At 34.6% G+C, this 25,106-nt stretch overlaps 1 protein-coding gene across 1 annotated transcript in view; it reads left to right on the top strand.

Moving 5' to 3' along the window:
• The window catches only part of AHR (aryl hydrocarbon receptor), a 53,864-nt gene extending 29,694 nt beyond the window's left edge, over window positions 1-24,170 (top strand). The window contains exons 4-11 of the mRNA XM_047094647.1: window positions 3,405-3,494; window positions 5,109-5,232; window positions 6,136-6,266; window positions 7,924-8,126; window positions 8,881-8,990; window positions 10,111-10,252; window positions 17,286-18,537; window positions 21,238-24,170. Coding sequence (XP_046950603.1) covers window positions 3,405-3,494; window positions 5,109-5,232; window positions 6,136-6,266; window positions 7,924-8,126; window positions 8,881-8,990; window positions 10,111-10,252; window positions 17,286-18,537; window positions 21,238-21,384 — 2,199 coding nt within the window. The 3' untranslated portion in view covers window positions 21,385-24,170. The remainder of the gene's footprint in view (window positions 1-3,404; window positions 3,495-5,108; window positions 5,233-6,135; window positions 6,267-7,923; window positions 8,127-8,880; window positions 8,991-10,110; window positions 10,253-17,285; window positions 18,538-21,237) is intronic.
• Window positions 24,171-25,106: the final 936 nt, after the last annotated feature.

The raw sequence follows: 25,106 nt of genomic DNA on the forward strand, positions 1-25,106 counted from the left end.
TTAAATATATTCAAGCATGAGTACTCAACCTGTCCCTGGCTGAGGATGTTTATGTGTATAATAGCTTGAAACGTAAAGACTCCTTCAGGTTATAGGAAAACATTCTAATAATTGTTGCTTCATGTGATTAAACACACACCATGGGTTATGTAGTAAAGTAATAAGGAAGTCCTTTATTTCAAATTAAAATAATCACATATGGAATGCTTAACATTTGGTAAAACTGTTTAAATTATGGGCCAATGATTTTTTTTTTCCCTCATAGAATATTTAGGCAAATTGTAAACATATTCTATGTCAACGACAAAGAATAAAAATAATACTAATGAAAAACTAGTCTCATTTTTTTAATTATCTGAAAATTGAAAACATTTAGGTCTTTAAAATAAATGCATCTGTTATGAATTATATTGCATATCAGTAGTAGATTTTCCATTTGGAAGCATCACACGTTATCTGATTTGCTAGTATCATGCTTGGCTGTTATCTCTTCTGAAATAGCTGACCAAAAACTTGTAGACACGTGAAAATGGCATACTTCATTATATACAGTTGCCATAAAGGCATCTAACTTTATACTTTCAACATGTGATTATCAACCAATTATCCCTCAGACATAGAGAATGTTTCCAGAGGTAGAGTATACCCTCTGGCATGAAACTTTTTAATGAGAAATCTTTTCCTTTGGTTTTAACTAAGGAGATACATAAAGAAAATGTTACATAATAGTTTATTAGCAAAAATTTTAAATAATTACTTTTAAACTTAGCTTAAATTTATTACTGTTTTACCAGGAATAAAAATGAAGAAAAAATGACTTTTTGTATCTTCTCATTAGCCATTATTTATTTCAGACATTTATTTTCATTTATTTCATCACGTTCTGTCTGGTGCTATTTACTGTGGTGCTGATTATAATCAACAGCTTTGTTGTTGAGTTAAGAGCCATTGAAACAATAATTAACACTACTGATTGCAGTTTATTTGTCTTACGTTAAATAGTAAGTGAACCTCAACATGACTTTCAGATAGGTAGGGCAAATTTTTGTAAGTCTAAAGAATGATAATTTCTTTCATTAATATGTAATTACCATATTTTTATTGACTCTTTCCGTATAATAACTTTCTTCCATATAGTATTTAAGATCATTTGAGATATACATAAAATCAGGATGCATATATTCTTTTTAAAGGTTTTTTATTTCTGACAATTCACCGTCTAAGAGAGTGTGATATTATAACTTAAATTATCTTTGTGTCTTCTGGCATAATGAGCTCATTGGAAAGTACTAAATTCGTTTCACTGTTTGAGAAAGCAGGACACTCTACAAAATAAAATGCATATGATAAGTGGATACTCCTATCTAAAAAGAAGATATTTTTGGAAGGAAAAAATACAAAAACAGTATATCTATTATTACTGCCGACTGAAATTTAAGAATAATTTGTAGGGTGTTAATGAGTAAATATTTAAGTTCCTGGTGGGTGCCAGCCCCATTCCTTCTGGGGAAATCACCAGGCATTGTAGCCATAATCTCTGAAATCAAGAACTTTAGAGCCCAGTTGGGATTAAAAGTGTAACAGCCCTGCCACAGCTGGCGAGCAATACTCCTAGAGGAGGCAGACCATGATAGGTACGTGGACAGACTTCATTGAGCAAGGCTAGTTGTTTCCTGGCTCAGCTTCGCTCTGTGACCTTCAGCAAGTTGTTCTGCAGTTCACCTCGTTTACCTGATTGCAATACTGGAATATGGCACCTACCTCAATGGAATGTTGACGAATAAACAAAAACGTTTAGAAAAGTGGCTGTTAAATAGTAGATGCTGTTTATTGTCTTTGCAGTCAGTTTTGCAGGCGTATATTAGAGATCAAGAATCTTGAAGATGAAAAAATTAGAGTGAAAAGAAAGACAGCTGCTGTTCATCTACTGTATCTAATAATTAAGTTAGATACTTACCTGACTTTGCTAGCATTCTAAGCACAGTGGCAATGTCTTGGTAATTCTCTAGTTCCAGTACTTGATAGCTGTCCTCTTCAGTTTGTCATCATTGATTAAGTGTTGAATTAGCTAATTGTTGTCATTATATACCTCAACAGTTCACAAAGCATGGTCATGTAAATATTTGCTCATTTCCACAACCTTATAGTAATGGTGCCTTATGTTAATTGAGTGCCGACTCTGTGCCAGGCGCTAAGATGAAATAGGCTCTTAACCAAATTGCCTGTTTTTCAAATGATGACACTAAAATTTGAAGGCATAAATAACCAAAGCCGCAGAGATAATAAGAGACTGGGAAAGCAATCCAGTTCAAATCTGACTCCAAACTGTATGGTTCTCACCAAACCACACCATTTCTCCTTTTACATGAAGAAGAGGAGAGTCTCAGAAGGGTTTAGCCATGATAAAATAGCAAAGAACACACTGAACTCTGCTGAGCTGAACTGAAGCAGGAAACAGTGAAGTCTTATAGAGATAAAATATGTGATAACCATAAATGTTTAAAGTGATCCAAATAAATACTCTTTCTTTTATCCAAGAGTATAGAAATATTAACAGTGGACTTGAGTAATGATTGAAAGAATAGAAAAGAATATAAATTTCTAAGCTGAAAGTAGGGGAGCAAAGGGAATAATAAAAATAAAAATTGGCCAAAAGCAGGTAAAATTGAAAGAAAAAGAAGTATAATATAGATGGAAATAATAGAAATAGCACATATAAAATGATAGCTTTAAACTTGACTATATTAGTAATTAGATGGACATTTGTCTTATATAAAATGACAGCTTTAAACTTGAATATATTAGTAATTAAAGTGTATATTTGTATTACATGTATATTATGTGTATTTTATGTGCAGTCCATATATGTGATTATATTGCCAATAAAAGTTTTTAAATTGTTTTAATGCTTTGGGAGTATTCAGATTTCAAATTGCTTCAATGTGTGAATGGTCTGTGCAAAGATGTTCTATCAAATTTCTCTTCAGAAAATAATAAGCATCTTTACAGACTTTCTTTCTCTAAAAAGCAATGTGATAGATTATAATACATGTTTATACAATTTAAAAAACATGTACAGTAAAAATATACAGTATATTTAAAGCAATATCTGAAGCATGAGGAAGACGAAACCAATTTTACTGAAGTTACTGTGACTGAGCATTAAATTTAGCTGTAAGCTTTTCCTTACCTAAATCAAAAGGTATGAATAGATTCCACTCATCCCACAGTATACAGTGTATCTGTGTTTATGAGGTGTGATTTTAGCCATTTAAAAGAGAAAAATTTTCAGCAATAAAGTAACAGTCTTAAGCAACCTCATTATTTATGAGTGACCATATTGTTATTTAGTCACATTACTAATTTTAGAATCTTTTTCTAATTACTAATCTTTTTCTTTGTAGGCTCTGAATGGCTTCGTGCTGGTTGTCACTACAGATGCTTTGGTCTTTTATGCTTCTTCTACTATACAAGATTACTTAGGGTTCCAGCAGGTAAATATTTTTTTCTTGAGTCATTTAAAATCTTTTTAGAAATTAACTCTATGTATCATACATTTTAGGGATGTAATTGATACTTTATATATAGAAAATGTCAATTAAAATATGCTTATAAAATAAAAATCATCTTTTTGCAGCTAATAATTTCTATACTATTAATAATTTACTGCATTATAATTTTCTTAAATGTTTTATGAGATTCATGGATATTGTGTTTCATCTTTCACTTATTAAGGAATCTCTTATATATTAGAAACATTGGATGGGGGGCAGACAGGAGATTATTTGCCATCAAATTAGTTATGGATACTATGGAGGGCATGCGGCAGCTCTGAAATGAATGAGGTGATATGTAAAGGTACAGGCAAAATATCATGGTTTATATCTTTAATTCTGACTTAATGCTGATAATGGAAGCTTTCCTGATGCAAATGGTATTTAAGCATAAGATTCAGAGGGTGGACTTTAGTGTAGGAGGAGCACAGGAAAGAAGAGATAGAAGCACTACTATAAGCAGTAGACTGGAAGTGCTTAAAGAGATGAATGTATTTGGTTTGTTTAATGTTCTTGAATAAATGGTGCATAAATGGAGTGGTGTTTGTCATATTTGAGGGACAAGAGCATCTGATATGATGTGAGAACAGTTTGTAAGTACACTTGACTGCTAGCTTTTCTTATGTATCACTAGGTCTTAAATTCTAATGTGTTAAGACTCACTGGAAGAACTTGATGCAAAACTAAAATCTTTGGTCCCCACTCCGACATACTCTGATTTAGTGCGTCAGAGTGGGGCCTATGAATTTGTATGTCAAACAATCTCACAGGTGATGCTGAGACTGCTGGCTTGAATAACAGTGTCTACACTGTTAAACCGACTGAAGTTTAAACTATGTTAAGTACACAGTGGAAGCCTCTAAGCTTTTTTTGTTAAGGGAACCTGTGCTACAGTCTGTGTTTCCGAGAAGAACTGTGGTAATCGGGTAATGGACTGCATAGAGATGGTTTAATGCTAGTTACGTTCACAAGGAGGTTTAAGTCTAGATAGCTAAACCAGCGGAACCTGGCTCTGCGACAAAGCCTATCTTGTGGAGAGTCAAGTGGTAGAAGAAGGATTCTGACCTGGTAAAGGTATAATCCCTTTTTCTTCCAGAGTGGACCGGAAATAAAAATTTAACATTAAAGAAAGTCATTAGAGGACAGTGAAAGAAATAATTTAATACTCTTAAGCTTAGAAAAGTCTAAGACAACTGGATTTTCAGACAAGCGTTTGTGAAAGAAATAGGATTTAAAAGATCAAGAAGTGGCTAAAAAGACACAGAACTTAATGTGTTGCCATGAAGGAGTGAAGAGTTCACTTGTATAATTGAAGAGCATTCAGCTAGGGAAGTGATGGCAAGGAACTCTTGCTCACCAGTGACAGTGCTCCCCTCTCTCTAGCTTTTCCTATCTTGGATGACTGGACAGCTCTGTGATCATCTGTCTGATTCATGTGCATTCATCACCATTAACGATCACCCCGTAATGTAGCTACATTTTGAAACTAACTTAGTAAGACACATTTTTTTAATCACGGCTTTAAAAAAATTTCCCTGTGTGTTTTTTCTTTAGTCTGATGTCATACACCAGAGTGTGTATGAACTTATTCACACTGAAGATCGACCTGAATTTCAGCGTCAGCTGCACTGGACATTAAACCCTACGCAGTGTGCAGACTCTGGACAAAGAATTGATGGTAAGAATGTTTACCGAAAGATAGTGTTGGGGAGTTTTTAATGTAAGTCTGTGAAAAGAGGCAGAGAACCTTTGGAGGCATATAACTCCTTGGTTAAGGTTGGGAAGAAGTGGAAAGACAGGAGTCTGCAGTTGGATGTCACAGCCAAGTCACAGACTGAAGACCTAAGGAATATTTTGACAAATGACCACCATTGATGAATTTCAAGCAAAGAAGTGTTACCATACTTGGTAATATATTTTATACAAATAACTTTTGAAAGATTGGAAGGAATGTATAAGGTTGATCCTGGAGTGTGTAGAAGTTGTTCTGTCTGTAAAATGCACCAAATAAAAATCCAAAGGTAAAATCTTTTCTCAATCAATGCTTTTAGAAATGTGTGAGGGGGCGCCTGGGTGGCGCAGTCGGTTAAGCGTCCGACTTCAGCCAGGTCACGATCTCGCGGTCCGGGAGTTCGAGCCCCGCGTCAGGCTCTGGGCTGATGGCTCGGAGCCTGGAGCCTGTTTCCGATGCTGTGTGTCTCCCTCTCTCTCTGCCCCTCCCCCGTTCATGCTCTGTCTCTCTCTGTCCCAAAAATAAATAAAAAACGTTGAAAAAAAATTAAAAAAAAAAAAAAAAAAAAAAGAAATGTGTGAAGGTGTTAAGAAGATAAAAAGTGTTAGAGAATATGAAGATTATTGACAATAGAAATAAAAACAAAACTGAGTAGGTGAAGTTCTGTGTAGTAAAAGTGATATTCTGTACGTGTATTTCTTTTCATTAGCTCCTCTTCTGAAAATGATTCTTCATTTCTGTATTCAGAATAGAATCTGGTTAAGAAATTAACACAAATTTTATCTACCCCAAAACACCTGATTGTACAGCAAAATGGGATGTAAATTTGTGTTGCTATTATTTCTCTAGAAGCTAATGGCCTCCCGCAGCCAGCAGTCTGTTATAACCCAGACCAGCTTCCTCCAGAAAACTCTTCCTTTATGGAGAGGAGCTTCGTGTGCCGACTAAGGTGTCTCCTGGATAATTCATCTGGTTTCCTGGTAAGGTGCAAAATCGTATGATACTGGCAATTGCAGTTCAGAAAGTAAGAAATAAATGTCGAAACCATTTTCTTCGGTTAGATTTGAGTTTGATTTTAAAAACCTCCTTTATAAAATAATTGCATGAAGGAAAGTAACTTTTGTTTTTTCAGATTTCTAGTATCTTCCCTAACTCCAAATCTCGATCTTTTAGGATATAGTAACAAAGACTGAGTGAAATAACATGGACTTTGTATCTTGGCAAAATATTTCTGGGACTTTTTTATGTAAAAGAGAACTTAGTAGCCATTTAGCAGCAGACTGCTGCTTTAAACCCTCTTTGCATTTAATTCCTGCTGAACAGAAAATTATCATGTCCTTTGCTACACAGCTACAGTAACTGCCATATAGAAAAATGGTTGTAGGGCCACCTGGGTAAATCAGTTAAGCGTCCGGCTTAGGCTCAGGTTATGGTCTCATGGTTTGTGGGTTTGAACCTCGTGTTGGGCTCTGTGCTGACAGCTTGGAGCCTGGAGCCTGCTCCAGATTGTGTCTCTCTCCAGACTGCTCTCTCTCTGCCCCTCCCCTGCTTGCAGTCTCTCTCTAAAAAATAAATAAAAACATTTAAAAAGAAAGAAAAATGGTTGTATATTCATGATTGCAAAGTAGTCATCTGGTATGAGATGCTGTTGTTCTGAACACCTGAACAGGATAATCAGGGAGCAGCTTTCGCAGGATGCTCAGATTCATACTGTCTTTGTCCTTAAGGAAATGCACTCCACTAGGCACAGAAGACAGTACAAAGCATAGTGCATATTACTCTTGTAAATTAGCAGGAATTTGAAGTAACCAGATCTTAAACATTATTAGCAAACAGTGATTTTTGTTAATGTGTTTATTTCTGAAGATAATTTTGCTGACCCAGAGTTAGAATTGTGCTTTGAGATAGCTTTCCTAGTACTGATGATCAGCTAATATGTATTTCTCAGGTGGAATTTGCATAATTGGGTCTTTGGTTCCTTGTGCTGCTACCATATCATACTGAGGTCAGAATCATCCCTCAGCCTGATTAATACTGTTTTAAGCAACTAAGTTGACCATGTTCACATTTAAATCATCTTTGTTTCCTCAATCTTCTTTCTAAAAGTACCCTTTATTGTTACTTTGAGTTCTGCATTCTTTATGTGATTTTATGATTAATTTTAGCATTTTAATGAAATTGCATTTTATCTGTATATGAAAGATCGCCATGAGTTATGAAATAGAGCATGAGCTGTGGAATATAGCTCATCTCTATTTGAAAATTAATGTGTACTTGATGACTTTAGCATTATTCGTTCATTCAGGAAACATGTATTGAATGCCATGGGGGGAAGGAGCTACCTCCTCTAGGTGTGAATGACAGGGCATTTATGAGCTCAGAAGATGATACGGGTATTTTTGTTGTGACAGTTAAAAAGGAGTACCTTATTGGGCTGCCCCTTTAGCATCTAATTCATATTGCCATTTGGGATAATTATAATGGACTTCTTGTGGAGAAAAGAATGGATGTAACATCAGTCAGCCTCAGGAACTTTTATGGAATTATCAACAACACTGGAAATGGCCATGATTGAGCCTTTGGAAATTAACAGTTTTAAAGGGTTAATTTTAATAAGCCGGTTTTGGTTTTTTAAAGGCAATGAATTTCCAGGGGAGGTTAAAGTATCTTCACGGACAGAACAAGAAAGGCAAAGATGGGTCAATCCTTCCACCTCAGTTGGCTTTGTTTGCAATAGCTACTCCACTGCAGCCACCCTCCATACTTGAAATTCGAACCAAAAATTTCATCTTTAGAACCAAACACAAATTGGACTTTACACCTACTGGTTGTGATGCCAAGTAAGTAAAACTTGTTCAGTTTTCTTTCATTAAATGTATATTTTGTTGTAGCAAATCTCTCTTAGTATGTAAAACATGTAGTGTAAATTATAATGTTTATTAAATTAGCTGTTATTTCATACTCTTTCAGTGTAGCCTTTTTAAATAATTTCATCAGGCTCACAAATCCTCTTGTAATTTTTTTTTACGATACTTGTCACAGTTTCTGTGTCATAAAGATGATTTGCTTGTATTAGTAAGATTCACTATCCTGATGACATTTGTTGGTTTGTTTTACATTTTTTAATGCACAGACTCTATTTGATTTTTAGCCCTAGAAGTTGAGTAACTTCCAGAAAATTATGAGGTAGACTGTGATATTAGCATTCATACTGTGTCAAAACCTATAATTGGTTTTCCCCTAATATGGGAATGCAGACAGATGTGAAAAGCTTTGCCCCTTGAAATGGAGTATATGCTTTCTAGGTTTTTATTAAAGATTCTGTTTTACCTACATAATCTACTCTGTTAGATTCATCTTTAGCCATGCTAATTTTCAACAGTTTTTTTTTTCAGAAGAAGAAAATAAAACTGATATTAACAGTCATAAACAAAAGAGAGCACTTGCATGAATATGGTTTTTTCTACTGCTCATATGAAATTCTGAATCAAGGAAAACAGTGCAGAAAATAGCATATAACTGATCAATTAGGTTGTTTATTTCATTTATGTTAAATTTTAATTTCTTATTTACCTTTTTTTTTTTTTTAAACAGAGGAAGACTTGTTTTAGGCTACACTGAAGCAGAGTTGTGCATGAGAGGATCAGGATATCAATTTATTCATGCTGCTGATATGCTTTATTGTGCAGAGTACCATATCCGGAGTAAGTTGTATTTTGTTATGAATGTGTCCAAAAAAACTGCATATATTCTAGTACATGTTTCCAATTTTACATAAGGTAATGAGTTTAAAGCAACTGGATAAACTTACAGTCGATGTTGAACCATTATGATTAACCTGAATTACACTCAATTTATTAACTGCCTTACACCTACCATGCAAGAGTCTAGTACTTTAATTACTATGAAAATGAACATTTTGCCCAATGTTTTGCTCAATTTTTAATGGCATTTTAAATGGTATCATTAATTTATAAATCTATGCTAATGTAGATTATGCTTTAAAATGGTTAAATAAATTCCTAAGTGGTAGAAACATTCCCTTTTTAAAATGAAATTAATTTTAATCGTTTTGTTTTCCCCAAATTGTGTACCCTCTCTGTAGTTAGATGTATTACCAGAATTTTCTGATTTAATCTTCCCTTTAATCTACTAAACAATAAATTTAGTCTTGGGGCGTCTGGGTGGCTCAGTCGGTTAAGCGACTGACTTCGGCTCAAGCCATGATCTCATGGTTTGGGAGTTCGAGCCCCATGTCGGGCTCTTTGCTGACAGCTCAGAGCCTGGAGCCTCCTTCAGATTCTGTGTCCCCACTCTCTCTCTGCCTCTCCCTACCTCGTGCTCTGTCTCTCTCTCTGAAAAATAAACATTAAGAAAAAAATTTTTTTAAATAATGTTTAGTCTGAAGTAGAAAATAAACAACTCTGAAGAACTGTTTCCATACATTTTAATATATTGTGTTTAAAAGTTATCAAGACATATATCATCTTTGGTGATAAAAGAAATATGTCCAAAAAATATGTCATAGGGGCTTTGTTTCAGAGGTTTTCTTTAAAATGTTGATTTCAGGGGCACTTGGGTGGCTCAGTCAGTTAAGCGACTGACTTCGTCTCAAATCATGATCTTATGGTTCTTGAGTTCGATCCCCACGTGGGGCTCTGTGCTGACAGCTCAGAGCCTGGAGCTTTCTTCAGATTCTGTGTCTTCCTGCCTCTCAGCCCTTCCCTCACTCCTGCTGTGTCTCTGTCTCTCAGAAATAAACAAGCATTAAAAAGAATTAAAATGTTGTTTTCAGGTTTGATTAATTTTTGGATTTTGTTTTAGTGATTAAGACTGGAGAAAGTGGCATGATAGTATTCAGGCTTCTCACCAAAGACAATCGATGGACCTGGGTTCAGTCTAATGCACGCTTAGTGTATAAAAATGGAAGACCAGATTATATCATTGCAACTCAGAGACCACTGACGTAAGTACAAAGACAAAATGTTTCATGTCTTCATTTCTTTTTTTTTTTAATAACACTTTGGTTTATAAATCCTCTTACATGAAAACCTCAAAATAAATTCTATGAGAATTTTCTCTGGAAGTAAAAACTGAAAATATGTAAAGAAACAAGGCATAAATGAAGGACATTGAGAAGACAGAATTGACAAACTTTATTGAACAACTAAATAGGTGGAATTACAGAAAGAGAATAACCAAAGAAAACTCCAGGTTTTTTCTTGATGTATGAAGGAAAGATGAAAAGCTAGTGCCATATATAAAATAAAATAAATGCATAACAGTCCTGTGCTTAGTACATGTTTTCTAAACAAGCAGAGGTTTTTGTGTTTCATATAGATTCTGTAAATAAGCATTTTGTCAGATATTTGTATTAGAAATGTTTTCTACGCTCTAGAGAGCTGATGTTTTGTTTGTATGTGACTTGAGGTAAGATCAACATTAATATTTTCCTTTATATGTATATCCAGTTGATCAGAATCACTTATTGACAAGGCTGCTTTTTTTCCCTGCTCCACTGCATTTTGATCAGGGGATTGTGTCTGTGGTTCTGTTTCTGGATTCCATTAGTCTACTTGTCTGTTTTCACCTCAATAGCACATTATTACTACATCTTTATAATAAATCTTGATATTTGTGTGTCAGCTTTCCATATTAGTTGAGGAATTTTTGTTCTCCTCTAGCATTGTCTCCTCTCTTCTTTATCCTTTGTATTTTAGAAATAAGTTGTCATCTTTCACCGGAGTATCTGTTGTGATTTTGAACGGAATAGCATTGAAACTGTAGCTTATTTTGGGATAATCAGTGTCTTTACAATACTGACTCTTCCAACCCTTGAACATGGTGAATACATGTATGTGCATATGGGTACATGAGTCTGTACCTATGTCTTTGTCTTAATAATGGGTTGTATTTTTCTTACCTGACTCTTACGTATCTTTTTCTTAATTTTATTTCTAGTCGTTTGATGTTTTGTGATGCTGTTTTTAAATGGTGTGCATGGTGTGGTGCCTGGGTGGCTCAGTCGGTTAAGTATCCAGCTCTTGATTTCAGCTCAGGTCATGATCTCATGGTTCATGAGATCGAGCCCCAAGTCAGGCTCTTGTACTGACATCATGGAGCCTACTTGAGATTCTCTGTCTGTCCTCCCCCTTCCACTCTTTTGCTCAAAAAAAAAAAAAAATAAAACATTAAAAAGAATAGTATGCATGTGTACACCAGTTTCTAATCGTTGAATTTTTTAATGCTGGCTTGTATTCAGTGAACTTATTGAAATACACTTATTCTCATAAGTGTCTGGGTCCTTCACAATTTACTACATAACATTTGCAATAATTTTTTTAATCTTTAGACATTTTTTAAAATCCCTTTATTGCACTGGTTAGGCCCTCAGTAAAATGTGAAAGAAATAATGATATCAGGTTTTGTTTTTGTCTTATTACCAGTCTCGGGGGAAATCTTTTAATATTTTACCATCAAGTATGATGTTGTGATAGTGCTTTTGCTATTAAATTTTATATATATACACACACACACACACACACACACGTGTGTGTGTGTATGTATACACACATACATATACAATATCTAGATACTACATGCATACATATATACACATATACATTCTGTACATTTATATACATTATATTCATATATCCATACAGATTATATACATTTTGCTACTAAATATATATTTTTATTTAAGTATATGTACACTCATGTATATATACATATAATATATATATTCATGTGTGTGTGTGTGTATATGTGTGTGTGTGTATATATATATATATATATATATATATATGTTTTTAATTTAAGAGCTTCCCTTCTCTTTAGTTTACTAAATGTTATCATCATGATGGGTGCTGAATTTTGTTAAATACTTCTGGATTCATTAACATGATGATGATTTTTCTCTTTTATGCTGTATTTCCTTTTCATTTTGTAGTATCTGTACTGACTTTTAAAGAAACACTGTTATTAGCAAATCGTGCCTTCTCAAATAATATTGCTACAAAGCCATTAGTTTCTAATCTTCTCAAGGATCCAACTTTTGGTTTGTTGATTTTTCCTATTGTTTGTTTGTTTTCTGCTGCGTTTATATCTGCTTATTACTTCTTTCCTTCTACCCTCTTTGGGTATATTTGCTGTTTTTCCAGCCTTTATCAATTCCCCCTTAAGCACAACTTTAACTACAGTCCTTGTGTTTTGATGTGTCTTGTTTTTTTTCTATTCATGATTTTGAAATATAGTAGTATGTACTTTTTACATTGGGGATTTTCTGGGTTTTTTGTTTTAAAAAAATTTTTCTTAATGTCTTCTAGAGCGAGTGCACTTGAGTGGGGGAGGGGCAGAGAGATAGGGAGACACAGATCCGAAGCAGGCTCCAGGCTCTGTTCTGTCAGCACAGAGCCCAATGCGGGATTTGAACCCATGAACCTTGAGATTGTGATCTGAGCCGAAGTTGGACACTCAACCGACTGAGTCACCCAGGTGCCCCTGGTGTTTTTGTTATTGAATTTTACATCAATTCCACTGAAGTTAGAAAACATTCTGTGTGTGTCAGTGTTTTGAAATTTGTATTTTTTGTATAATTTATGATCAAATGTTTTATGATCAAATATATAGTCAGTGTTAGTAACATATCCCATGTGCTCTGGTCAAGAATCTATGTTCTATTGCAGGTATAGTGCTCTTCATTTATCATTGGTTTCATTTGGGCTGTTCATATTTTTACTATTTGAGTTTGCTTGTTCTGTTAGTTATTAAAAGGTTATTGGTTGCATTTTCTCATTACCAATGAGGCAGGACATCTTTTGTATCTTTCTAGGGCATTTTCCTTCTATGAATTGTCCGTTCATCTTGTCTATTTTCTCCTATGTTGTTTGCCTCTCTCTGGGTCCTCATTGGAGCTCTTTACTTCCTATGGGCGTTAAGTTGGATATATTTTTACACACACATACTATATATAGTATACATGTGAAATTACAGACATGACACGTTTTATCCGTGCATTAACTTGATTTATGAATGCTTGTGCCATGTAAGATTTTTAATTTTTATGTCAATTATGCTAGTATTTTCCTATAGAGATTCTCCATTTTATTTACACATGACTCTTCCCACTCAGATTTCTAAGATTTTTTAAGTATAATTAACATACAATATTTTATTAGTTTCAGATGTACAACATAGTGATTCAACAATGATACACATTATGTAGTGCTTACCGTAAGTGTAGCTGGCATCTGTCAGCATATAAAGTTATTACAGTATTATTGACCATATTCCCTGCGTCGTACTTTTCATCCCCATAGTTTATTATAACTGGGAGTTTATACCTCTTAATCCCATTCATCTATTTAACCCATCCTCCCAGCACCTTCAGTCTGGCAACCACCAATTTGTTCTCTATTTATGAAACTGTATCTGTTTGTGTGTGTGTGTGTGTGTTTTGTTAGTTTTCTAGATTCCATGTAAGTGAAATCATATGGTATTCATCTTTCTCTAACTTTCACTTAGTGTAACACCTTGTAGGTCCATCCATGTTTTTATAGATAGCAGGATTTCATTCTTTTTTATGGCTGAGCAATATACCATATCTTCTTTATCCTCTCTTCTGTTTAATAGACAGGTTGCTTCCATATTTTGGCTATTGTAAGCAGTGTTGTAATAAACATAAGGGTGTCTCTATCCTTTTGAGTTAGTGTTTTCATTTTCTTTGGGTAAACACCCAGCAGTGAAATTACTGAATTGCGTGGTGGTTATTTTTTTAATTTTTTGAGGAGCTTCTATACTGTTTTCCACAGTGGCTGTGCCAGTTTACATTCCCACCAACAGTGCATGAGGGCTCCCTTTCCTCCACACCCTCGCTACCACTTGTTATTTCTTGTTTTTGATGGTAGCCATTCAGACTGGTGTGAGGTGATATCTCATTGTAGTTTTGATGTGCATTTCCCTGATAATTAGTGATGTTGAACATCTTTTCATCTGTTAGTCGTCTGTTATATTCCCTGGGAAAATGTCTGTCAGGTTCTCTTTTTAATCAGATTCTTTTTGGTAAGTTGTAGGAATATATATTTTGGATATTAACCCCTTATTAGATACATCATTTGCAAATATCATCTATTCAGTAAGTTGTCTTTTCATTTTGTTGATTGTTTTTTTCACTTTGCATAAGCTTTTTATTTTGGTGCAGTCCTAATCATTTGGTTTTGTTTTTGTTTTCCAATTTGTTGGCATACAATTTTTCATATAGTCTCTTATATTTCTGTAGGGGTGGTTGTTACTTCTCTTTTATTTCTGATTTTATTTATTTGCATTTTCTCTCTGTTTTTGTTGATCCTCGCTAAAGTTTTATTGATTATCTTTACAAAGGCTGTTTGTTTCATTAATCATTTCTTTGTAGTCTCTATTTCATGTATTTCTGCTCTGATCTTTAGTATTTCCTTCCTTCCAACTTTGTGTTTATTCTTTTTCTAGTTGCTTTAGGTGAAGGGTTAGATTTGTTTCAGATTTTCCTGGTTTCTTGAGATAGGCCTGTATTGGTTTCAACTACTTAGAACTACTTTGGCTGTGTCCCAAAGATTTGGACCGCTGTATTTCCATTTTCATTTGTGTCCAGGTATTTTCTGATTTCCTTTTTCATTTCTTTGTTGTTCCTTTGGTTTTTTAATACCCTGTTGTTCAGCCTCCATGTTTTTTTTTTTTTTTCCTTACAGTTGATTTCTAGTTTCATTTATCTGTGGTCAGAAAAAAATCCTTGTTTGGATTTCAGTCTCAAATTTACTGACACTAGTTTTGTGACTTAACATGATCTGTCTTAGAGAATGTTCTGTGTGCATTTGAATGTGCATTCTACTTCTTTTAGATGGAATTCCCTGTTATAGATTAACTCCATCTGGTCTAATGTATCATTCAAAGCCACTGTTTCCTCATTAATGTTTTGCTCAGATGATCTATCCACTGATGTAAGTGGGGTGCTCAAGTCCCCTACTACTGTTGTGTTACTGTCATTTTGTGTCCCTTTATGTCTTTCATTTAGGCTTCATGTATTTACTGATCCTCTACTAGGTGCATAGATATTTGCATTTGTTATATCCTTTTGTTGGATTGATCCCTTTATCATTATGCAATGCCCTTCCTTGTCTCTTGTTATAGTCTTTGTTTTAAAATGTATTTTGTCTTGTAAATATTGTTACGCCAGCTTATTTTATTTTGCTTTCATTTGCATGGAAAATATTTTCATATCCCTTCACTTTTAGTCTGAATTTGTCTTTAGTCTGAAGTTAGTCCCTTATAGGTAGCATATAGATGGGTCTTGTTTTTTATCCAGTCACCTTGTATCTTTTGATTGAAGCATTTAGACCATTTATATTTAATTAATACATTAATTGCCATTGTGTTCACTGTTCTGATTTTTTTTTTTTGTAGTTCTTCTCTTTTCCCTTATTTTCTTGCTTCCCTTCTGATGGGTATCTTTCTTCAGTGTCATACTTTGATTTCTTTCTCTTTATTTGATATTTTTTAAATCTTTTACATATTTTTGGTCTGCAGTAACCTTAAGGTTCATATATAACATCCCAAGTATATAGCAGTTTATATTAAGTTGATGGTTGCTTAAGTTTGAACACATTTCTAAAAGTACTATGTTTTTGCTGCCCTCTCCATTTTTTATATATTTGATGTTATGTTTTACCTTTGATTCCCTAAACTAATATTTAGATCTAATTCATTTTTACTACTTTTGTCTTTTCATCATCATAAGGTTAAATCATGATTTATAAATGATTGATCTCCTGCCTGTACTCTAAGAAAGGAAAATTGTCACTGGCAAACCTAATTTTCTCACTTCTTGTTGTGACCTATTTTTTCCTGAAAGAAGTCCCTTTACATTTCTTTTAAGTGGTTTAGTGGTGATGAATTCCCTTTAACTTTTGTGTGGGAAAGTTTTCATCTCTTCTTCAATTCTGAGTGATAGCCGTGCTGTAGGTTTGTTTCCTTTCAGTACTTGGAATATCTCATGACAGCCCCTTCTGGCCTGCAGAGTTTGGCTGCTTCCTGGACCAGAAAACCTGTTTCCTTCCCCAGTTTAAGGAATTTTTCAGCCCCTTTCCTTCTGTCTTCTTCTTCTAGGAGCCCTATAATGTGAATGTTTGTGTGTTTGATGTTGTCTCAGAGACCCCTTAACTTATCCTTTTTCTTTTTGCTGTTCTCCTTGCCTACTTTCCATTACCTGTGCTCCAGGTCACTGATCCATTCTTCTGCATTGTCTGACCTGTTGTTGATTCCTTCTGTATTTTTCATTTTAGTTATTGTATTCAACTCTGATTTTTTTTTTTTTATATTTTATGTCTCTTGGCTGAAGCCGTCACTGAGTTTGTCTACTCTTCTCCCAAGTCCAGTGAGCATTTCTTTGAACTCTTTATCAGGTAGATTGTTTATCTCCATTTTGTTTAGTTTTTCTCAAGTTTTGTCTTACTCTTTTGTTGGAAGTGTTATCCTATCTTCTCATTTTGACTTTCTCATTAGGTTTAACAGGTACTCCCAATCTTGAAGGAGCAGACTTGTGTAGAAGGATCTCCTATGTAGGTTGCATGGCTCTGGCACCTTTGGCTGAATGACTAGTGCTGTAGTGGGCAAGGAGTCCCCAGTTGCTCTGCAGAGGGGTTGCCTTGGCTGGGATGGTTAATTCCTAAGTGTTATAGTTTGTTTTTCTAGTTGGATCTTTATTCCACTTTGAATTTATTTTTTTCAGGAGAATTTCAGGGGTGGTAACTGAGAATGGATATAATGACTAAATTCTGGGATAAATTCTAAATCACTTAAATTTTTCTAAGAAGTTTTCTAACACTTGTTATCTGGAACATTTACGTCAAAGTAAAGTTCATGCTCCAGATCAAACTCAGTTACAATGTATTTTGCTTTTATATTGTTTTTCTATTACATTTTTCTAAGTGTTTGATATAACTTTTTTTTCTCATACCCAATTTTAGAGATGAAGAAGGAACAGACCATTTACGAAAACGAACTATGAAGTTTCCTTTTATGTTTACTTCTGGAGAAGCTGTGTTATACCAGGTAAACAACCCTTTTCCTCCCATGATGGATCCCTTACCAGTGAGGACTAAAACTACTGCTTGTGGAAGAGAGTCTGCTACCACATCAACTCTAAATAAGGAATCTTTCAATCCCAATTCCCTCCTGGGTGCCATGATGCAACAAGATGAGTCTATTTATCTCTATCCTGCTTCCAGTAACACAGCTTTTGAAAGGAATCTTTTTAACGAACCTATGAATGAATGCAGTAATTGGCAAGACAGTATGGCACCAGTGGGAAATAACAGTATCCTGAAACACGAGCAAATAGGTCAGTCTCAGGATATGAACTCAGCAATCTCTGGAGGTCAATCAGGGCCCTTTGCAGACAACAGAAATAGTGACTTGTACAGCATTATGAAACACCTAGGCATTGATTTTGAAGATATCAAAGACATGCAACAGAATGAGGAATTTTTCAGAACTGACTTTTCTGGTGAGGATGACTTTAGAGATATTGACCTCACAGATGAAATCCTGACATATGTCCAAGATTCTTTAAGCAAGCCTGCCTTCCAGTGTCCCGGTTACCAGCAGCAACAGGCCATGGCTGTGAACTCAAGTTGTATGGTACAGGAGCACCTGCAGCTAGAACAGCAGCAGCAGCAGCAGCTGCAGCACCAGCAAAACCTCGTAGCATCGGAGCAGCAGCAACAACTGTGTCAGAAAATGCAGCATATGCAAGTTAATGGCATGTTTGCCAATTGGAGCGCTAACCAGTCTGTGCCTTTTGGTTGTCCGCAGCAAGAGCTACAGCAGTATAATGTCCTTTCAGACTTACCTGGGACCAGTCAAGAGTGTCCCTACAAATCTGAGATGGATGCTATGCCTTATACACACAACTTTATCCCCTGTGATCAGTCTGTGCTACCACAACATTCCCAGGGGCCACAGTTAGACTTTCCCTTAGGGACCTTCGAACCATCCCCGTACCCTACTACTTCTAATTTAGAAGATTTCTTCACGTGTTTACAAGCTCCTGAGAACCAAACACACGGACTTACTCCAGAGCCGCCCATAGTAACTCCTCAGACGTGTTATGCCGGGGCTGTGTCCATGTACCAGTGCCAGCCGGAACCTCCGCACGGCCACGAGGCCCAGATGCAGTACAATCCAACCATGCCAGACCCACAGGCATTTTTAAACAAGGTAAGGGTTTTCTCAGGCTGGGTAAACCTTTTTAGTGATTCTTCTTATATTTATAGACATCAGTTATAAAATTTTTATGTGACTGTTTTTTAATAAGCCAGTACTTTTCCAGTAGTAGTGTGTTACTAATAGATCTTTTTTTAACTGAACAGCCAAGGAGAAAAAAAATCAAGGGCTACAGCAACAAGAATATGTCATATATTGTTTAGAATAGATCCTTTGGTCTATCTCCGTTCTTTGTAATTATAGGACCCTTTAAAAATTCAGACTTCAGAGGCGCCTGGCTCTGTTGTTGACCGCTCAGAGCCTGGAGCCTACTTCCAATTCTGTGTCTCCGTCCCCCACTCTCTGTCTCTCTCTCAAAAGTAAATAAACATTAAAAAAAAACTTTTTTTTAAAATATCAGACTTCAAATATATATTTGCATTTTTAAAAGTAATTTCTTAAAGCTCAATCTTTTTTGTATGTGTTAAAATCAGGTTAAAGTCAATACAGTTGTGCTTTTTTCAGACCCTTTGTCCTTGGTGATCCCTGAATTCAGTCTGAGGGTCCTCAGTGTTCTATGGCAATCCCTCCATGTTATCTGCCCAATCCTCATTTTATCCTTCAAGATGGAATGTTTTTTTTCTAGCATCTTGTAAAAAAGCATAACTTACTGGCTTTCTCTCATGTGGTCAAGCTGGGTACTGTGCTAAATTTTCTACTTGTCTAAAAGTTTTGTTTGTTTATTTGAGAGAGAGATCGAGCAGGGGAGGAGCCGAGAAAGAGGGAGAGAGAGAGAATCCCAAGCAGGCTCTGCACTGTCAGCACAGAACCCCATGGCGGGGCTTGTACTCATGAATTGTGAGATCCTGACCTGAGCCAAAATCTAGAGTCGGACACTTAACAGGCTGAGCCACCCAGGACCCCCCAGAATTTTTACTTATTTTTTAAGGGGCTTGAACTCACAACCCTGAGATCAGAACTCACATGCTTTACCAACTGAGCCAGCCAGGAGCCCTTATATTTTTAAACTATGTCATCAGAATACGTCTAGCAGCAAGCACACTTTAAATCTAAAAAAATTATATATATATGTGTATATATATACATATATATTTTTTAGATTTAAACATATATGTGTGTCTGTGTGTGTGTGTGTGTGTGTGTGTGTGTATATATTTTTAGATTTAAACAGTAATGGTAGCTGCTCTCTGTGGCCACTGGGGAATACATCATTTTTTCATTCATGCTTTTCTGTTAGAAAATATTGAGTTCATTTTATAGTATAATTAAATAGGCTTTTGAAGAAAATCTTGATTTAAACTAAGTTCAGTGGTTTCTGTTTTCTGTGTATTATAGATTAGCAACAAAGATTCAAATTAACATTTGTAATTGTCTTACATTTGGCTTGTATATGAGTTTTTTGATAGAAAATGGTAATGAAAGTTTTTCTTATCCTCATTTCTGACATCTTCAATTATATCAGAATTATTCAGTACACTCTCACAACATTGCTATGAAGTACCATGGATAGGTAACTTGAGTAAGTTGTTGACAACTTAATAATTTACATAACCTAAAATTTCATTACCAGGTTCTTTCGAGTTTTTTTTTTTTTTCTCCCCTCCCTGCCACTTTGTATTACTTCTTTATCAACAGTGAGTTAATAGCAAGTCTGTAGACCTATTTCCCCAGGGAGTTACTTTTAAAAATTGCCTATGTGGCTCACAGTATTATTTTATTGAATAGCATTGTTTTTGATAATATACTTCAAGACAATTGCTGACTTGCATTGTGTTAATGACTGGTAAGAGTAACTTACTCAAAGGCTACCATTCTCTGCATAATAACTTCCATTTGAAGCCTCCACAGCTGCCATTCACTGAAGACCTGGATTATATGACTTTCACTATATATTTAATGTGTGTTTTAGAGGATCTTTTAAATCTGTGTTTCAAGGAATTAAGGGTATGATTTTGATCTATATGAAAATTTCCATAACTTTCACTAACTATATCCAATACAAAGGCCCTATAATCTATAAAAGCGTACAGACTATGTATCTGTTTTTTTTTTAGTAGCAGTTATAGACTCATTAGACTATTTGCATTATAAGAGGACAAGAGCAAGCATTTTATTTGATAAAAATCTATAATTAGGATACTTTTTAATAGTACTTACTAAAAGCCTGTAACAAATAAAAATGGTTTAGGAAATCATACCCATGCTGTAATATTTTAGGAATATTAAGATGCTTCTATCAGAAATGACCTCTTATAGAAAAGTTCTACGTCTGCAGTCCAGTCTAGTCATTTTGAATGCAGTCAAGACTTTGGTACCCAGAACTTGCCTGAGATGAAATCTGGTCCAAGCCAACCTATGTATGACGGATATATCTAACTGTGATTCATAACTGGTACTCTCTGATCCATCATTTCCTATCCAGACCAAAGGCAATTTGTTAATCAAATACTCTCCTAATACCACTTCTGAACTGAGACCCATGTATCACACATCTGTACCATCTAATGGAGAAACCAAATTGTTATAAATGCAGCTAATACCTAATATTTGCTGTGTTGGTCTTCATTGAATGATGTAAAGGATCTGAAGTTTAACATGCAAGGCAAAGATTTTAAAAATACTTTTTAATATATCATTTAGTGGCTTAAGATACTTGAAAAATCTAATAAGTTGCATTGCTATTTTTGTTTGCAGTTTCAGAATGGAGGAGTTTTAAATGAAACCTATCCAGCTGAATTAAATAATATAAATAGCACTCAGACTCCCACACACCTTCAGCCCCTTCATCACACGTCAGAAGCCAGACCTTTCCCCGATTTGACATCCAGTGGATTCCTGTAATGCCAAGCCCATTTTCACCATGGATTAAAGAAGATTACAGAATAATTGAACTATCAGTGTTGGACATCAGCAACTTTACATGGAGGCATTGATGTATGTTGTTCGCACTATTATTCCAAACCAAATTTTAATGTTTTTAAGAGTTAAAAAAAATTACCAAAACTACATATACTATAGTCATTAAAAAAGAAAGTGTACTGCCAGAGAGAGGGAGATGCTATCTTTATTTCACTTTATAGTCTGAGTACTAGAGAATATACAAAATTTATTCAGGGGAACTTTATGACACTTTTAAATAAAAAATTTCTGTCAGAAAAAAATGGAATACTTTTGAGTTTTCAACTTATCTATTCTTAGTACACCAAATAAACTATTTCCTTTTATCTTCTGCTTTTATCTCAGATGTTAAAATAAGTGGTTTGGTGCTTTTATAAAAAGATAATCTCAGTGCTTTCCTCCTTTGTTGTGTAAGTGCCTCACAATTTTTTATACCTATAACACTGTAGGATGTATATTTGATAGAAAGTAAACTTTTTAATAACTTTCTGCACACAAATGTTATTTGTATTTCTTAAATTCAGTCATTTGTATTAGTCCAGGCATGTTTTAACTGCACTACTCACCCACTTTCTTCAGGAAAAGGGCAAGTTATGATTGAAAAAATATTTATTACCTAGTTGCTTCTACATATTAAATGTTGCTATGTGCCTTACATTGAAAAATTTTGAAAGTAAAATGTCTTTCCAAATTATTTTTTGATCATCAACTAAAGACTGCAGCACTAAAATGTCAACAGTGTTTTCGGGAGAAAGAGATACACTGCAACTTACCTTTACTGAAATCTCCACCCTGGTGGTTCAGTGTTGCAGGTGTGCAAAGATCTGCTTGAATGGGACCGTGTTTATCAACTTGCAACGAGGAGGAAGTAGCTTTATTTCTAGCTCTTTAATCACCATTTCACTGTGTATAAATTCTTTCAAAACTACTTTAGACCTAGAATGAACTTTAAGGTAGAATATGTTGACTTTATAACTTTCACTTACTAGTACAGTGGAAACTATTTGTTTTTTCTCATATTTGAGGAGCCTGAAGTTTGAACGTGGCAATGTTTGATGCAAAGTATTGTTATGAGTGACACGATTGGTGCATTTATATAGTTTATAATGAACAAAATTATATTTAAAGTATTTTCAAGCTTTCATTTGAAAATAGTCTATACCTTATATATGCACGTAATTTGAGTCTTACATATATTCTTGCATCTTTTCAAAATATCAAATAATGAATCCAACTGCTTTTACTTTGGTCTTAAGACACCCATGCCATTCTCTTAACTTCAAACATTACATTGTTTCTAGGATACAATGGCCTTTATTACTGGGAAGGCAAATGATCCCCCTGCTAACTTTACTGTCCTCAGGTAATTTTTAAAAAAGATGCATTTATTTAAATGTGACATCTGAAGGGCAGGCACATTTTTCATGTATTCTATAAAAAACATGACAGAATCTTAAACCAAGGTATAGTATTAAAGTGCACTATTTTCACTTAATTTTTTTTTTTAGTAAATTAATGTATATCAAAGTGGCTTCAGAAAAAATATGTCAGTTCTATGAATTTTCAGTTCATACTTTGAATCCATAGAATCAATTTAAGGAAAAAAAACAATTTGTCTAAAACATTTCATAATTTGTTTCCAGTATGAGGTATCACTAAAGATTTAGACCAGTGGTCTGGCTTAATATTCCATTTTTACATTTAAGCTTTTCATTAAAAACCTTCACAATAACCATTTTTGTTAGTGTCTTCCACATGCCGTTGGGTGAATTATTTAGTGGAAAAATAGGCTTTTTAAAGTGTGAATAGGATGACAGTTCTACACTTACAAAATTAAAAACTTTTAAAGCAATATTGTATATTTTTATCTATATAAAATAAAATGTATCTAAGAATAATAAAATCACATTAAACCAAATACACATTTGTCTGTATTGCTAAGTGCCAAACAGAGAATGCTCCATGTGCTGGTCTAATGAGGGACTCATGTCTTAGCTAATGTGCACTTCTGAGGATGTGGGTATGTCTAATTTGAACTTTTCCTAAACCAAGTTGTTCTTCCGGTACCAGGAGATTTGCCTGTGTTCCAGTGTATGAGGAAGCTTTCATTCATTACTCCGCACCAACTAGCGTTTTGCAGTATTACTAAATTTTTGGTAGATGTTTTCATGACTTTTTTCTTCAAAATATTACTGCATACCTATGTCATACATACATTTTTTGTTCAAAATATGATTTATAATATCCTTATCAAACAAAATTGTATACAATAATATATGGTAATAAAATAAAGTATAAATAACATGTTTTAATGTAAATTCTTTCTGGTTCATATAGAGGAAAAGAGCATGTTTAGTACAGTGTTTTAACGATATTAAAGGCAATCTATAATATTGAAGGAGACATGAAGCAATAATTTATAAAATTCTGCCCATGGATATTTTAGCCTTTACATGGATATAAAAAAGGCTCTTCAAGTAACGTCGCAGATTAAAATGCTTCTGAAATGGAGTACTCTTTTAAACTTTGTATTGGTGTTACAGATGTAGTGGTGTGTCTCAGATTAAATTTTAAAACTCCGCTTTTAATAATATTTGATGAGTTTTTAAAACAACTCATGTTGTATTTTGTTCTCAGATTAGAAAAACTATTGCTTAAGCCTATCCTCTAACAAATATAAATGATACGTTAGGCCTTTGGCATTAAACTGAGGAAAACATTCACTAAGGATGTTGCAATTAGAATTATTTGAAGAAAAAAATCCTAAAACAACGGTTTTCATTCTATTAACTTTTTTCACATTAGTCTTATGTTTAGCCATTACAATCATTACAATCATTAGATATTTCTTCTCAACACTCGACATATAAGCATGGCAAGTGACCAACACCATACCTAATTTGGACATTTTAGAAATACTGTGTCTTTTGTCTAAGAGTTCCATATTCAGCTTTAACCATTTGATCTGAAAATATCAAGTAAAAAAATCGAGATCATGATAATTGTCTTTGCTTTCACTCCAGTGGCTTCTATCAGCAGGAATGACTTCCAGTTGTGCCCCTTCACCGAGCCTGCCAAATACTGACCAGTGGTGTTAGTTACTCACAGGACTGGATACTACTCTCATGTTTGCCTCCCAGTGTCTGCGGATGACCTTGCTTCTAGTGTTACTAATACAATTGAAATCATCAGAAACCTGTAACGCATCCTTAGTGTGTCTGTACCTTGACCTCAACAGTGCCACTACCCTTGATCTCTTAGGCTCACCTACAGTATGTGAGGAGAGCTTCCCCTAACTTCCAGATGAATACCCTTCCTTTCCAAGTCTTGTGCACATGGTGTCTACGTTGCCCCTGTCCAGTCTTTGTTCTATAAACTTCTCTCTGTGCTGCTTCTCCCTCCAGCCTGGAAAATACTTACTTGACCCTGCATCCTTTTCTTACTAAATTCTTTACCTCCTTTCTCTAAAATAATTTTTTATCTTCTAAAATCTTGTTTTATTTTTCATCTTTCTATTAAAATGCTTTATGGACATTCACTTAACTTCCTTCCCACCAGAGGCTAATTCTCTATCCCTGCAGGCCAAATTGTACCATTAGTACCATCGATGAACTTTTTTCTTCCCTTAGCTTCCGTGACATCCATTGTCCTGAAACCTATTAGTC

This window comes from Lynx rufus, unplaced genomic scaffold (assembly GCF_022079265.1).
Source record: "Lynx rufus isolate CCGP_SWC_20201006 ecotype Redwood Valley unplaced genomic scaffold, mLynRuf1.p SCAF_4, whole genome shotgun sequence".
NCBI lineage: Eukaryota > Metazoa > Chordata > Mammalia > Carnivora > Felidae > Lynx > Lynx rufus.